The 13,816-nt window shown below is 62.2% G+C and overlaps 1 protein-coding gene across 2 annotated transcripts; it reads left to right on the forward strand.

Annotated features, from left to right (window-relative positions):
- Positions 1-1,528: 1,528 nt before the first annotated feature.
- Positions 1,529-13,059, forward strand: PGF (placental growth factor). 2 transcript variants are annotated; one of them, XM_062181367.1, is made up of 7 exons: positions 1,557-1,792; positions 2,902-2,944; positions 6,304-6,500; positions 7,209-7,285; positions 9,068-9,097; positions 9,205-9,267; positions 12,122-13,058. In XM_062181367.1, exons 1-7 carry the CDS (start codon positions 1,718-1,720, stop codon positions 12,147-12,149), a joined length of 513 nt encoding a protein of 170 aa, XP_062037351.1. In that variant the 5' UTR covers positions 1,557-1,717; the 3' UTR covers positions 12,150-13,058. The 2 variants fall into 2 exon arrangements, with proteins under 2 accessions (XP_062037352.1, XP_062037351.1); XM_062181368.1 differs by lacking the exon at positions 9,205-9,267 and having other exon boundaries at positions 1,529-1,792; positions 12,122-13,059.
- Positions 13,060-13,816: the final 757 nt, after the last annotated feature.

The raw sequence follows: 13,816 nt of genomic DNA on the forward strand, positions 1-13,816 counted from the left end.
CCCTAGCAGGTTGGAGCTCGTCGGAACGTTCTTAGCGGGCGAGTGGCTGGTCCCTGGCTTTGGGTCTCTGGGACAGGCAAGGAGACATGTCTCTGGCAGCCCCTCGTGGGTGGGCAGGCAGGCGGCGGGCGCAGAGGTCACGGGGGTGAGAGCCGGGCTGCCGCCCTGGCCTCCCTGCTTCTGGCTGGAATGTGAGCTGCTGGGCCACCTCCCAGGCCTGTCTCCTCCCCCACAGCCATCCACCAGCCCCAGGCTCAGCCAGCTTGCTGGGATCTTGCAGCCAGGGAACAAACCGCAGAGCTGGGTGAGGTGATGGTAGTAAAGAATGGGAACAGGACCAGCACACGTGCCCATAGATGAGCAGTCACGCACAGAAACCTGTCCAGATATGGGCACGCAGAGAAAGACACACATGAGCAGACACAGAGGCAGCCAGACACAGAAACAAACACTCAGACCTACTTCCACACTGTCCAGGGACACAGCAGAGGGACACACAGAATCACAGAAGCACACCCAGGTACCCAGCACACAGAGCTGCAGCTGGAGGTAAGCAGTGGGCACACACAGGCTGGGGCACATAGCACATGTATCTTCAGCCACGTGGACCTGCACAGACACACACAGCCCTCCCCCCCCCCCCCCCCCGCAAGGCATTGATGCGCGCAGTTCCTCCAAGGCCAGGAGGAGAGGCGGGCTTGGCCACCCTGCTCCCCAGGGGGCAGGCTGCTTCCCCAGATGGACCCCCAGCCAGGAGCCCCAGGCGTTTCCATTGCCCGTGGGTGGTGCACAGCTTCCCAGCAATGCGGTCTAAGTGGCCCCAAGGCAGTGCGTCAGGTGGCGAGGGTTCTGGAGTTGCGTAGTAGCTCGGGTCTGTCTCTGCAGGTCCTGGTACCCACATACCCTTCCCCAGGGTGTGCTCATCTATCTGCTGGACACGTGCAGGCAGGAGCACCCTCTGAGACCCGGGGGGTCTGCATCCCTCCAGGGGCTAGCCATCCTAGGGGTCTGGGCTGCGGCTGAAGTCCCGAGCCTGGACGGCTTTGATGCACACCTGGCTGGCCCCACCCGAGGTGGCGATCGCAAAACAGCCAGCACGCAACTGGGGAGCCCCGGGTGGGCAGGCACGGGCTGGGCGCGGGCGGGGGCAGTTCGGCAGGGTGTAGGGGCTACGTAGGCAGCGCCCCTTCCTCGCTCTGCACGGTGGAGCGCGCTGGGGGCCCCGCCGCCGTCCCAACCCCCGCCCCCTCTCCTCCAGGGCAGGGCTCTCAGCTCCCGCGGCTGCGAGTCCGGAGCCTCGGTGGGCGGGGCCGGCCTGGAGCCCCGCCCCGATGCACAGCCCAGAAATCCTGTCGCCGACAGCTTCAGAAGGGAGCTGCTGTCTGAGCAGGAAACTGCATCTTCAGACAACTGCCCGGCCGCCAGGAGGACCGGAGGACGCACGCGGCGCCCGACGGACCTTCCCGGGGACCCGCCTGTCCCGCCCCGCCGCGCGCCACCGGGCCACGCCGCGGCAGGTTCCCCAGCGCAGCCGTACCTGTGGGCTCCTGACTCCCCAGGGCGTCCAGAGGATGCTGAGGCCGGCGGCGGCCTCGGAGCAGCGCTGAGGGGGACGGCCTGCCCCCTCCCCGCGCCTCTGCTCCGGTGCAGGGCCGCCCCGGGGGGATGAGCATGGTTGTTTCCCCCTGGAGCACCCTGGCTCTGGAAGTCTGAGCAGATGCCCACCATGAGGTTGTTCACTTGCTTCCTGCAGCTCCTGACCGGGCTGGCGCTGCCCGCCGTGCCCCCCCAGGTAAGAACGTCCCTCTTCCCAGCCTGGCCGGCCAGATCTGCCCATCCCAACACTCCAGGCAGGGGGCTCCAAGGATGCCCGCAGGCTTCCAGGGGTTTGGCACTGGACTCTTGACCTCTGGAGCTAGTCCCAGCTGGGCTGTCCCCAGCGTGGGGCTGGGGGCTGTCTTGGCAGGAGGGAGGGGAGGGAGAGGCTCCCTGTCTGGTTCCTGGAACCCTCACTGCTTTGCTAAAAGCATCTGTCCACTGATCCCAGCCAGGTCCCCGGCCTTGTGGTCAGGGTGGAGTCCCTGTGACCAGCCAGGCGTCCCCAGGACCTCTGACCTGGCCTGGTAGGGCGGAAGCTGGACCAAGAGGCTGGTGGTGGATAGCCCAGGCCCTGCCCACCAGAGGGCAGAGTTTGGGTGGAGGTGGGAGTTTGGGAGGTGGGCTCCTGGGTGGGCTGGTGGTGAGACAAGGGGTTTCATTTTGCCCTCCATCCCTGGCTTGGGGGCCGGAAGTCCTGCATGAGGGGCCTGGGGAAGTGAGCAGGACCCTTTTCCCAGGAGCCGGGTGAATCTGGCTGGGAGCCAGCTTGGGCATCGCAGTCCTGACAAAGCCAATGAGCTCCCTTCCCACTGCACTGCCCTGGGAGTCCCCAGCCAAAGCCCAGGGGTGGGCTGGACTGGCCAGTCCAGCCGCCTGCCTGCCTGCCTGCTGCAGGGCTGGCCAGAGGTGTAACGTTACCAGCAGCACCAGCTCCTGGCGCCACCGGCTCTGGCCCCTCAGCTCCCACCAGCTGATCACCGCCTCTGGGCTCTGGCACCCAGCCAAGGCGTGCTGTTCAGGGCCCAGCAGGGCTGGCCTGGGGGGGCTGGGTGGAAAGGGAGACCCCACAGGATGGCAAAGGATGTCCTAAAGCTCCAGCCTCCCACCCTTCTCCCAGTGTGAGAAACTGAGGCCAGAGAGGGGCGGGACCCAGCGGAGCCCTGGAGAGAGGCTGCTCTGGGAGAGGGCAGAGTGCACCACTCAGGGAGCTCGGAGGGGCCCCTCCCCGCCTCCATCACGTTTGTCCCAGAGCACAGAGCCCCACGGCAGCCCCCTCTCACGTCTGCACCTTTCTGTCCGCAGCAGTGGGCCTTGTCTGCTGGTAACGGCTCCTCAGAGATGGAAGGTAAGCCAGCCAGCTGGGGCTGTGGGCGCACCCGGTCCCTGCTTCTCCTCCCGCAGAGGCCGGGAAGGGATGGGTGTGAAGGGTGGGTGCATGCTGATGATATTTTTGGGAGGGTCCATGAGCTGCACATCCTGGCTGCCGAGGCTGGCGGGCCTCAGAGACCCACCCACTCTGACCCAGAGGCCTAGAGAGGAGCATTCGTGGGCCAGGGTCACCGAGCACGCCGAGAGCCCGGCTGCGGCCAGGACAGCCCGGCATCGTCCAGCTGGCTCAGAGCCTCTTCCCAGCATGATGTAAGGGTGCAGATGCGATCTTGGAGGGCTGCATGGATAGTGAGTGCCAGGGGCAGCCTGGGGGTCCGGGAGCTGGACGCGGAGGGCAAGCAAAGAGGGTGTGTGTGGGGGGCGGTGGGGACAGGCCCTCCCCAGCAGCCCAGCCCTGGCGGAGTGGCAGGGATCTGACCAGGCCTCTCCAGTGATTGCAAACAGAACACAAGTCGCGCCCTCCCCGGCCCCTCCACTCCCCGCCCTGGGTTGCATCAGGAGGGAATCTTCAAAGGGCAATGAGGAGACTCTGCCAAGGAGACATACGTGCAGGAGGCGGGAGGCCTGTGCCAGGCCCCCTGCCTCGCTCCTCCCTCCCTGCCTCTCTGAGACGTGCAGGGTGGCCACACACCACTGCCGAGGCTTCCCACGGAGCCGTGGGAGAGGGGCGTGTAGGGACGTGCACACGCACACGCGTGATAGCCGTCTGCAGGCTGGAAACACCCTCTGCTGGCCTGCCTGCTGCCTGCTGCCTCTCGGCCAGGCAGCCAGCCTCTTGTGGGCTGCGCCATGCCCGGGCACCTGGGACCCTTGGCCTCTGGGCAGATAGGGGAGGTAGCTGCCCTTGGTTTCACTGGTGGTGCTAGGGTTTGGGGAGGGACCCATCCCTCACCTCCACATAGTACCCTGCTTTTAGTCTAATTCAGGCAATGTTTGCGCCTCAGTTTCTGTATCTGTAAAATGGGAACAGGAGATTGCACGACAGCTAAAGTTCTTTCTTTTTCTAAGACTGCAGCATTCTCAAGTCCATGGAGGAGGCATGGGTGGATGTATCTCCCAGCATCCGGGGTGGGAGGCTGAATGGTGGCCCCAGTTCTCACAATCTGACAATGCCGTCCTCTCGTGAGGGACAGCATGGTTCCACCTTGCACGGGCATTCTGTGCCTCTGGGAGCAGCACAGGACTAAGCCAGGTGCCCAGTGGCTCAGTGGCCACACAGGGCGACCCCCTGGCAGGCCGGGCACCTGCCGGGCTCTTCCAGCCCTCGCCCCTCCCCCCAGCAGCCTGGGCAGAGACTTACTCCCAGGATGCCACATTTCCTTTCTCGAATCTCCTCCCTCTTGGGCTCTAGGTAGCCGGGGCCAGAAGGGCTGGCCAGGGAGCTGAGAGCCCTTTTGTGGCCCCAGCCTCCAGTCCTAGCTCCCAGCCCCCTCCCAGTGAGGTCTGGGGCCAGCGGAAGTGCTCTGGGAGCAGCTGAGTGAGCGCTTTCCTGAGGGGCTTGGCCCACATCTGGAGCGGTCACTGCGCTCCCCGGGCCGGCCCCTCACACCCAGGCCCTGGCCCACCTCCTGCTCAGCCCTCCCCGCCACGCGCTGCCCGTGCGGCCGGACGTGGCCTGGGACCTGCTGATGCAGGCTCTGTGCTATGAGATGTGGGGGTGAGGAAAGCGAATCTGTCCTGTGCTGACGCTGGCTGCGGGGTGGGGGCTGGGGCGCCCCTCCCCGATGGCGGGGCCCGAGGCTGGAGCTGGAGCCTTTGGGGTACCTTGGGGGCTGGCTACTCCCATGCTGTTATTTATGTTTGCCGGGGCGGAGATGAAACGCCCAGCGTCACGTAGCGCCCATGAAGATTTTAGACTAAACACACAGCTCCTGGCGCTGGCCACAGGGACGGGCTCTTGACCCTGCCTGGCAAAGGCAGGCTCCCCTGGGCTTCGGGGCCAGCTCTGGGGCAGTGGCCAGTGGCCGGGAGAGGCAGTCAGGGGGGCTTCCGATCCCCCGGCCTGGCCCGAGTTCTCCCAAAGCAGAGGAGGGCGGAGCGGAGCCACGGCCGCCCAGATAAGCATGGTCGGTGCCTCAGTGGCCGCCCCGCCTGCTCCACGGCCACGGGTTTTCCTCCGCCTGCAGCCTTTCTTGAGGGCCGCTGCTGAGACCAGAGTTTGTTTTCTTCTGAGGTTACCCTGAGACTCCTCCTCACAGACTCCGTGGAAGGGACTTTGGCACGTCTGCCTCCTTGGAGGGGCCGTGGAAGGAGGCGAGGGGCTGCCGGGAGGGGCCGTGGCTCCACGGGCGAGGCTGCAGGGTCCGCAGGGTGACCAGCACCCCTGTCCTCCCCCGCCAGCTCAGGATGACAGAGGTCTGGGGCTGTCCCTCTGCCCACGGTTTCAAGGCTGTGCCAGGCTGGCTTTTGTGCCCTGAGTCCCAGGCGGTCGGAGATGCCTTGGCAAACCTTACTCAGAAAGGCTAAGCGGCCTCCCCAAGGTCACACAGCCAGGACGGGGCCAGGACCAAAGCCAGTCCCTGGGTTCTGGCCACTCCATGTGAGGTTCTGCTAGGGACCTGCAGGAGGTGCAGCTTTTGAGAGATTCCAGATCAGCCCCTCAAAGACTCCACCCACAGCAGCCGAGCAGTGGGGCAGGGGGCCCTAAGCACCAGGAATTGTTCAGCCTGTGTTCACCGACACCCCTCCTCCACAGCCTCCCTGTGGCCGCAAAGCAGATAAGAGCCCCCCACCCCCCGCCCAGGCCCCGTGCTGCTGCAGTGAGACCAGCTCCAGGGGCCAAGCTGCGCTCCAAGGAGCAGCATGGTTCCTAGTGGGATAGGTGGAGAGGGCTTCAGCGAGGCGGTGGCGCGGCCTGGAGCAGCGGGGGCAGGCACTCTCTAGGTGGAAGCAACAGAGTGGAATGACCTCGGCCTGTCTGGACCACGAGGCACAAAAGCGCAGCGCATGGTGCTGCCCTGGCCCAGTGCAGGGACTGGGGGAACTCTGTGGAGGGGGGCTGGCGATGCCCGGCAGAGTGCTGGGGCACTCTCCAAGAACCAAGGCGGATGTGGGTGCCTGAGCCAAGAACAGAGCAGAGAGCTTGGGACCCTGAGACACCTGCTCCTCTGGGATCTGCGCCCCACAGATGAGCAAAGGGCCCAGTGGGTGTCCCAGAAGGATTCCTTTGTGGGGGGCTCAGACGGAGCTGGGGGCTTCCTGGGGCGAGGTGGAGTGTAGGGGCTGGACGCACAAGGCCAGGCAGGGCCGGGGAGCCGGTCCTAGGCTTCAAGCAGCAGGTCCCAGCGGCGTGACCAGCTTCTTGCATCCTTGTAGTGGTGCCCTTCCAAGAAGTGTGGGGCCGCAGCTACTGCCGGGCGCTGGAGAGGCTGGTGGACGTCGTGTCCGAGTACCCCAGCGAGATGGAGCACGTGTTCAGCCCGTCCTGCGTCTCCCTGCTGCGCTGCACCGGCTGCTGTGGCGATGAGAACCTGCACTGTGTGCCGGTGGACACCGTCAATGTCACCATGCAGGTAGGGCGGCTCTTCGTATGGAAACTGCGGGGCTGCAGGGTCCCAGGGGCTGCTTCCGCACCCCCCCTTCTGAGCTCCACCACTCGCTCCGAGCCCCTCAGCCCCACCCTCCCCAGCTTCCCTAGGCTCTCCCTGAGCCCTCTCCCAAGATTCAGGGGGTCTGGTGGCGCCCGGGAAAGAAATAAGCTCCTATTGAAGTCGTCCTCGTCTACGCCGGGAGCGTTCGGTGCTTTCCGGAGCACGCTCGCTTGCTGAGCTTCGCTTGGGCTGCATGAACACACAGTGGCTTACCGAGATCTTCCAGACTAGGGCCAGGCACAGCTCTACATGGGCCACAGGAGTTGCCTCCTTCCAGCCTTCCAGGCAGGCGCTGTGCCCCTTTCACAGATGAGCAGCTTGAGGTTCAGAGATGCGCAGACTTTGCTCTGCAGGTGGGAGAGCTGGGATGTGAGCGCAGGTCTCTCCGGCTCCAGAGCATGGGTCCTGTGCCTGCACCGCCACTGTGCGGGTGGCCCTGGCTGGGGAGGGACAGGGGCCTCCCCGGGTCCACGTGCAGGTGGGAGAGCCACCTGCCCCCACTTGAAGCTGGAGGGGGACCTGCGGTGGTTGATGGGAAGCAGGGTGATAAGCACCCTGTCCTCGAAAGGACCGTGGGCGGCAACCCGGGGGCCATGCCTCCTCCAGGCATCCGTGTTTTCCTTCCCACAGCTCCTGAAGATCCGCGCTGGGGACCGGCCCTTCTACGTGGAGATGGCGTTCTCTCAGCACGTGCGCTGTGAGTGCAGGTAAGTCCTGGAGCGGGCAGCAGGGACAGTCCCCCGGAACACAGAGGCCAAGTCCCAGGAAGCCAGCTGCCAGACGGGGGGGGGGGGGGGGGGGGCTGCTCCCTCCTCCGCACCAGCCAGTTTGGCCCGGGGAGCTGCTCCCAGCAGCAGGAGAGGGAAGAGGAAGCCTAGGGCCCTCCCAGACTTGCAGGGGAATGGTCATCTTCCTCCTCCAAGACGGGCCCCGGGACAGGAGGGAGGCATAGACGCTGCAAGGCTAGGCTTGGTCCCCACCGGCCTGCGTGCCCCTGGGAGGGAGCAAGCTGCGGAGTAGCAGGACAAGGGGCAGAAGGAGGCACAGAGGTGTCCAAAGTGGCAGCAGCTCTGCCCCCTACCCTTCCCCACCCAGCCTTGTGTCTGTGCCTGGGGCACTTGCAGTTCAGTCAGTGCAGGGAGCAGCAGGCCTGGTGCAGCCGGCCAAGTGCTGGGAGGAGGACTTGGGCTGGGACGCTGCTCCTCGGGCCACTGGGCCTTGGACTTGAGCTCCAGAGCCCAGCTTGGGGTGCAAAAACCACTTAGCGTGTACCTGCTCTGTGCCTAGCCCCACACCAGACCCTTGGATGTTTCATCTATTTATACATCTGTACTGAGCACCTGCTGTGGGCCAGGCACTATCCTAGATGCTTAGGTCACAGACAGACAAATCCCTGCTCTCCTAACAACCCTAGGAGGTGGGTGCAGTTGCTGGTCCCCAGTTAACAGATGAGGAAACCCAGGCTGGGCACAGCTGTGGGATTTGCCTTGGCGAGTGGGGACTGCAACTCAGGCCTGTCTGCCTCCTAAGCTCTTTTTCGTGCTACTTCTCACGGCCATTACCACGTTGTCCCGTGGCCCCAGTCCTGCCCTGGGCTTGGTCCTTCATAGTGCCCAGGGCTCCAGGCCTTCTTCACCACACTACCAGTGATGCCAGCACCGGTCTCCTCCCTCCCAGCCGGAGCCTTGCTCACTGATGGGTGACCTTTCACCTTCCACCTCACCTGTGCCCTCACAGTCAGTCTTCCGGGGCAGGCAGGCAGACACGGAGACTGAGCCCAAGAGTCTCTGATTTGCCCACTCTGGAGCAATACCACCTGGCGGTTCCAGAGGGCTCTGGGAGGAGCCAGCCTGGGGCCGCATTCCTTGGCATGGAGGCTGCTGTCACCACACCACCCCCTGCACTGTTCCCAGGGAAGACCATGGCCACGTCCCCATTCAGCAGGCTGAGCAACAGGGACACCTTTCTTCTCACTCTGGGACAACAGCCCCGGGACCTGCCTGGTGACTGTGGTGCCTGTCCTCACCCAGGCCCTTGCTGCTGCCTGGGTGGGGCGGGGGCTGTGCCCTGACAGGCAGCCGTCCTGGCGCTGGGCCTCGGCATCCCTGGCCACCCTCGGGGGCCATTGTGGAAGCTGCCAGGCAGAGAGGAAAAGAAACCGAGCGACACCACAGAGCACAGACTTGCAAGAGCCGGGGTTTGGTGCCAGCAAGCTGGGGAGTGCAGAAAGGGGGTGTGCGGAGCCCCCAGAAGAAATTCATACCTGTCCTGTGGGGTCGCCAGAGCCCCGAGTCCCTGGCCAGGCGCACAGGCCGCCCCAGTCTCTCCCTTGCCGGTTCCATGCTACCCCCTAGTGGCCTCCATGTCAACCGCAGGGCCAGCACTCAGGCTGTCTTGAGCCCAGGAGTTGGGGGTAGGGAGGAGCCCCCACTTCTCGCCTCCCTGATTCCCACTTCCTCTCCACTCCACCCCTCTCTCTGTTTCCCCAGGCCGCTGCGGGACAAGATGAAGCCAGAATGGTAAGTGGCCTGGCTGGGGCTTGGGGCTAATCTCAGGCCTGCCAGCCCCTCTCCCCGCATGGGGGCCCCGCCCCCACCCCCGTCCTGATGCTTTTGGCTTATTGCAGGAGGAGACTCAAGGGCAGGGGGAAGAGGAAGAGAGAGAAGCAGAAACCCACAGACTGTCACCTGTGAGTGCGCCGGGAGCCCAGGGATGGCAAGGAGGCTGGGCCCCAGGGGTCAGCGGTCAGGGAGGGGGAGAGGCAAGGCTCAGGGACTCACGGGGGCCCCAAGCAGATGGCTGCACCCGCTCAGAGATGTCAGGGGACCTTGGCTCTGGCCCTGGCTGAGCCCTAAGTCTCAATGTGACCATGAACGAGCCATTTCCCCTTTGCGAGCCTAGTTCTCCCGTGACGAGTGAGAGGCAGGGGCCACGGAGCACTCCGTATGTCTACAAGAATGTCCCACGCACTTAGTACCAGGACCGCGCTGGAGTCCAGCCACCCCGAGACGCTGTCTAGGGCTGCTTCTGAGAGCCCCCACTGGCTCCAGGCCGGTGTTTCTGCCTCGGCGCCCCCTTGATCCCTCTCACCTCTCCATGTCACCTGCCCATCTTGGCCTCACACCTGGGGGCAGCAGGCTGGAGCACCCCCCAGGGTGGCTGGGAGAGAAGGCTTAGAGAAAGGACCACCCAAACAGGCAAGAGGAAATAGTACGGACAAAAGATTTCGCGTGCCCAGTAAATCAGTCACACCGGGTTCTCCTCCAGGACCCAAGTGTCCTGCTCCAAGACCATGTAATGCTATGGGAATGGGACTGACCCCAGGCCTGAGCCCCGGGCCTGCTCCTCCATCCTCATCAGCAGAGAGTTCCACTCCATGCCCTGAAGACAGGGATTCTGGGAAGCCTGGGCCCCCAAGGCTTACGGCCCAGGAGGAAGTGCCCCGTCCCAGGGCCGCGGCCTTCAGATTTCCTGAAAGAATTTCAAGAGCCTAGGTGCTCCCTCCCGCCTTTTCAAGTTAACACTGGACTTTTTCACCAACATTTATACGCAGTTGCAAAGCACATCACTTCTGGCACATTCTAAATATTAATTTTTTGAAAGATTTGATTATTTATTTAAAAGGCATAGTTTCAGAGAGGCAGAGAGAGAGAGAAAGAGGGGTCTTCCATCTGCTGGTTCACTTCCCAGATGGCTGTAATGGCCGGAGTTGAGCCAATCCGAAACCAGGAGCCAGGAGCTTCCTCCGGTCTCCCACGCAGGTGCAAGGACTTGGGCCATCTTCTACTGCTTTCCCAGGCCACAGCAGAGAGCTGGATTGGAAGTGGAACAGCCGGGCCCCAAGCCAATGCCCATATGGGATGCCAGTACTGCAAATGGCGGCTTTACCCACCACGCCACAGCGCCGGCCCCTAAATATTAATGTTTTAAGGGGCAGCTATTCTGTAATGCTGCGGGTAGAGCCTATGGAATATGCCATCCTAATAGTCACCCTCATCCATTTTTTTTTTTTTTGAGAAAATGGATAGCAGAAATAATAAAATAAGGCCACACCCTCTTTAATAGCGATAAATTTACATCTTTTCTTGGGCCCTTGAGCATTTATTCCCATTTCAGTTTCGTTGCAGAATTTCGGCCTCGTGGGCCATTATGTTTAATGATCAGAAGTCTTTTCTTTATCTCCTTGTCCAACTTGTCTGCCACCGAAATGGTGTGTGCATTTGAATTATCTTCAGTCTCCTGGGAGCATAAAATGAAATTAAATTGGCTCCTGGAGTGGATTATCGAAGTCATCGTCCTTAGTCCTACTTGATCAAAACGAGACAACGGCATCCCACTGTAACGAGCGTGCAGCGGGGAAGCCCGGCCATCCCTGGGGTGCGTCTCTGGGACACCAGTGGCCACCTCTTTCCAGTTAGTTAATGAAGTCGTTGACCAAGGCCAGCGCCTGCCAGGCTGAGTCCCGTAGACTCTGTTCCTCTTCATTACTGCTTCTAGATGAAAAAGGTGGGAATCCAAGCTCCCTTGAGCAAGCGAGAGGGGCAGGATGTCACTCAGCCACCTTTTTTCTGGACTCCCTCCACGTGATTTTGTCACATCTGAGCCGATGGCCTCAGAAAGAGGACTGCTGGCGCTGCATTGGCTGAGCGTTGAGTTCGGTTCTCGACTTTTGCCAGAAGGCATTTTAGGCCTGGCTCGCTTCCCCTGTTGTCTCTGCTTTCTCAACAGCTACGTCAAGATTTCAAGTCGCCCTTGTCGCGTGTCCCCAGAGGACTCGTAGCTGGTCCCAAGGCCGCTGGCGAGGGTTTGGAAAGGGCAGTAGCAGCCGGGAGAGTGGACCTCAGCCCCTTCCCAAGCAAACAGCTTCAAAGCTGCTGAAAATTGGTGTAAAAACCCCGTTTTCTGGCCAGCGCCATGGCTCAATAGGCTAATCCTCCGCCTGCGGCACCAGCATCCCATATGGGCACCAGGTTCTAGTCCCGGTTGCTCCTCTTCCAGTCCAGCTCTCTGCTGTGGCCCGGGAAGGCAGTGGAGGATGGCCCAAGTCCTTGGGCCCTGCACCCGCCTGGGAGACCAGGGGAAGCACCTGGCTCCTGGTTTTGGATCAGCACGGCACGGTGTGCCGGCCGCAGCGCGCCGACCACAGTGGCCACTGGGGGGGTGAACCAATGGAAAAGGAAGACCTTTCTCTCTGTTTCTCTCTCTCACTGTCCACTCTGTCAAAAAAAAAAAAAAAAACCATCCTCACGTGTGTCTGAAGGTCCACCCTGGCCCACTGGAGGCTGATGCCTGTAGGGTGACCACCGCTCACCTGGCTGTGCTGTCCCGGGGCCTGGCTTTCCTCTGCCCGGCCATTGTCTAGGGCTTAGCGCAGGGCTGGTCACCCCGCTGAGTGCTGGGTGCTCCTGTGGGCCTCAGGGCAAGCAGGAGTCCAGGAACGCCGCGTCCCCGCCTCCACGCTTCCCATCCAAGCTGCTCCTGGGGGCCGGGCGCCTGCACACAGTGCTGATCACCCGCCCCTGTCTGTGTCTGCTCTCTGGCAGGTGCACTGATGCTGCTCCCCGGAGGTAACCAGCCCCTCGGAGGAGAGACCCCACACCCGGCTCGTGTATTTATTTCCGTCACAGTCTCAGTCACCTCCCCGCTGGTCCCTGCCCCTATTTATTCGCCAACTGTAGCCCTGCTGAACGACTCACTCCCGCCAGGACAGGGGCAGGGAGGGACAGGACCCTCAGGAACTCAGTGCCTTAAACAGAACGTGAGAGAAAGAAGGAAGCCGGCTGCACACCCGCAGGAGCGTCGCCTGGGGAAGAAGCAAGACGCGTGGCCTTGTGGGGGCGAGCCCCGACCCGGAGGCTCCGGGGGTCTCCAGGGCACTGGAGAGGGAAACAGAGGGGTGCCCACCCCTTGTTCCTGGGCCTCAGGCTCCGCACAGCTTTGGGGGCCCTGGGGGGAGGGAGGTAAGAGGGGAGGGATCCGGCCACGCCCTCATCCCCGGACATGTCCTCCTTGTCCCCGGCTGTAGCTCAGACTGTTCAGCTCTGGTGGGTGGAGCCTGCCTGGGGGCTTTTGCCCAGGAGAGCCCCCCGTGGTTGTCCTCACATATTATCACCCGCTTGTTGCAGACAGAGCTCTTCCCAGCTGAGGCCTCCCACCCTGCAGGGACACAGGCAGAGTGGGCCCCAGGCTGGACAGGGAGCAGCCGGGCAGTGCGGATGAGGTCACCAGGGGGAGGGGCCCCTGTGTCCTAGCCCCGTGGCCATGGCAAAGGGAGCAGCTCCCCCCGTGGTCCATGAGCCCCACCAAGCCTCCCCTGCGGGCCCTCAGACTGCCAAGGCAGATTCTCTTGAATAAAGTAGTATGGAAGCAGCTTGTCTGGCGTGTGTCTGCCCCAGCAGAAGATGGGAGTGGGACAGATGAAGCAGGACATGGGGGAAGGGACACATCACCTGTTCAGAGCCTCAGTTTCCTCATCTTAAAAGCCTACTCGGAGGAGCTGGCGCTGTGGCATAGCAGGTAAAGCCACTGCCTGCAGTGCCAGATCCCAGATGGGTGCCGCTTTGAGCACTGGCTGCACGACTTCAGATCCAGCTCTCTGCTATGGCCTGGGAAAGCAGTGGAAGATGGCCCAAGTGCTTGGGTCCCTACACCTGTGTGGGAGACCTGGAGGAAGCTCCTGGCTCCTGGCTTCGGATTGGCGCAGCTCCAGCCTTTGTGGCCAATTGGGAAGTGAACCAGCGGATAGAAGACCTCTCTCTCTCTCTCTCTCTCTGCCTCTCCTTCTCTCTCTGTGTAACTCTAACTTTGAAATAAATCTTAAAAAAGAAAAAAGTAAAAAGGCCTACTCAGGGGCAGATGTGGTGGTACAGCTGGTTAAACTGCTTCTTGCAACTCCGGTGTCCCATACCAGAGTGACAGCTCGAGCTCCAACAGCTCCATTTGCACTCCAGCTCCCAGCCAATGCACCTGGGAAGGCAGGGGAGGATGATGGCCCAAGTGCTTGGACCCTTGCCACCCACATGGGTGCCCTGGATGGAGTTCCAGGCTCCTGATTTTGGCCTGTCCTGGACTTGGCAGGTGCAACCATTGGGGGAGTGAAATGGTAGATGGAAGATCTTTCTCTCCGTCTGTCCCTCTCTCTATATCACTCTGCCTTTCAAATAAATAAATGTTTTTTAAAAAGAAAAACTTGCTCAGGGAGCTCAGGGGACGGCTGTTTGCCTTAGCAAGTTAACTCA

This window comes from Lepus europaeus, chromosome 22 (assembly GCF_033115175.1).
Source record: "Lepus europaeus isolate LE1 chromosome 22, mLepTim1.pri, whole genome shotgun sequence".
NCBI classification, from domain to species: Eukaryota; Metazoa; Chordata; class Mammalia; order Lagomorpha; family Leporidae; genus Lepus; species Lepus europaeus.

Excerpts from the sequence above, each read along its gene's own strand:
- PGF (XM_062181367.1), top strand. The coding sequence starts at position 1,718 with ATGCCCACCATGAGGTTGTTCACTTGCTTCCTGCAGCTCCTGACCGGG. Across the intron at positions 1,793-2,901 it reads TGCCCGCCGTGCCCCCCCAG|CAGTGGGCCTTGTCTGCTGG; the intron begins GTAAGAACGTCC and ends TTCTGTCCGCAG. Across the intron at positions 2,945-6,303 it reads CGGCTCCTCAGAGATGGAAG|TGGTGCCCTTCCAAGAAGTG; the intron begins GTAAGCCAGCCA and ends GCATCCTTGTAG.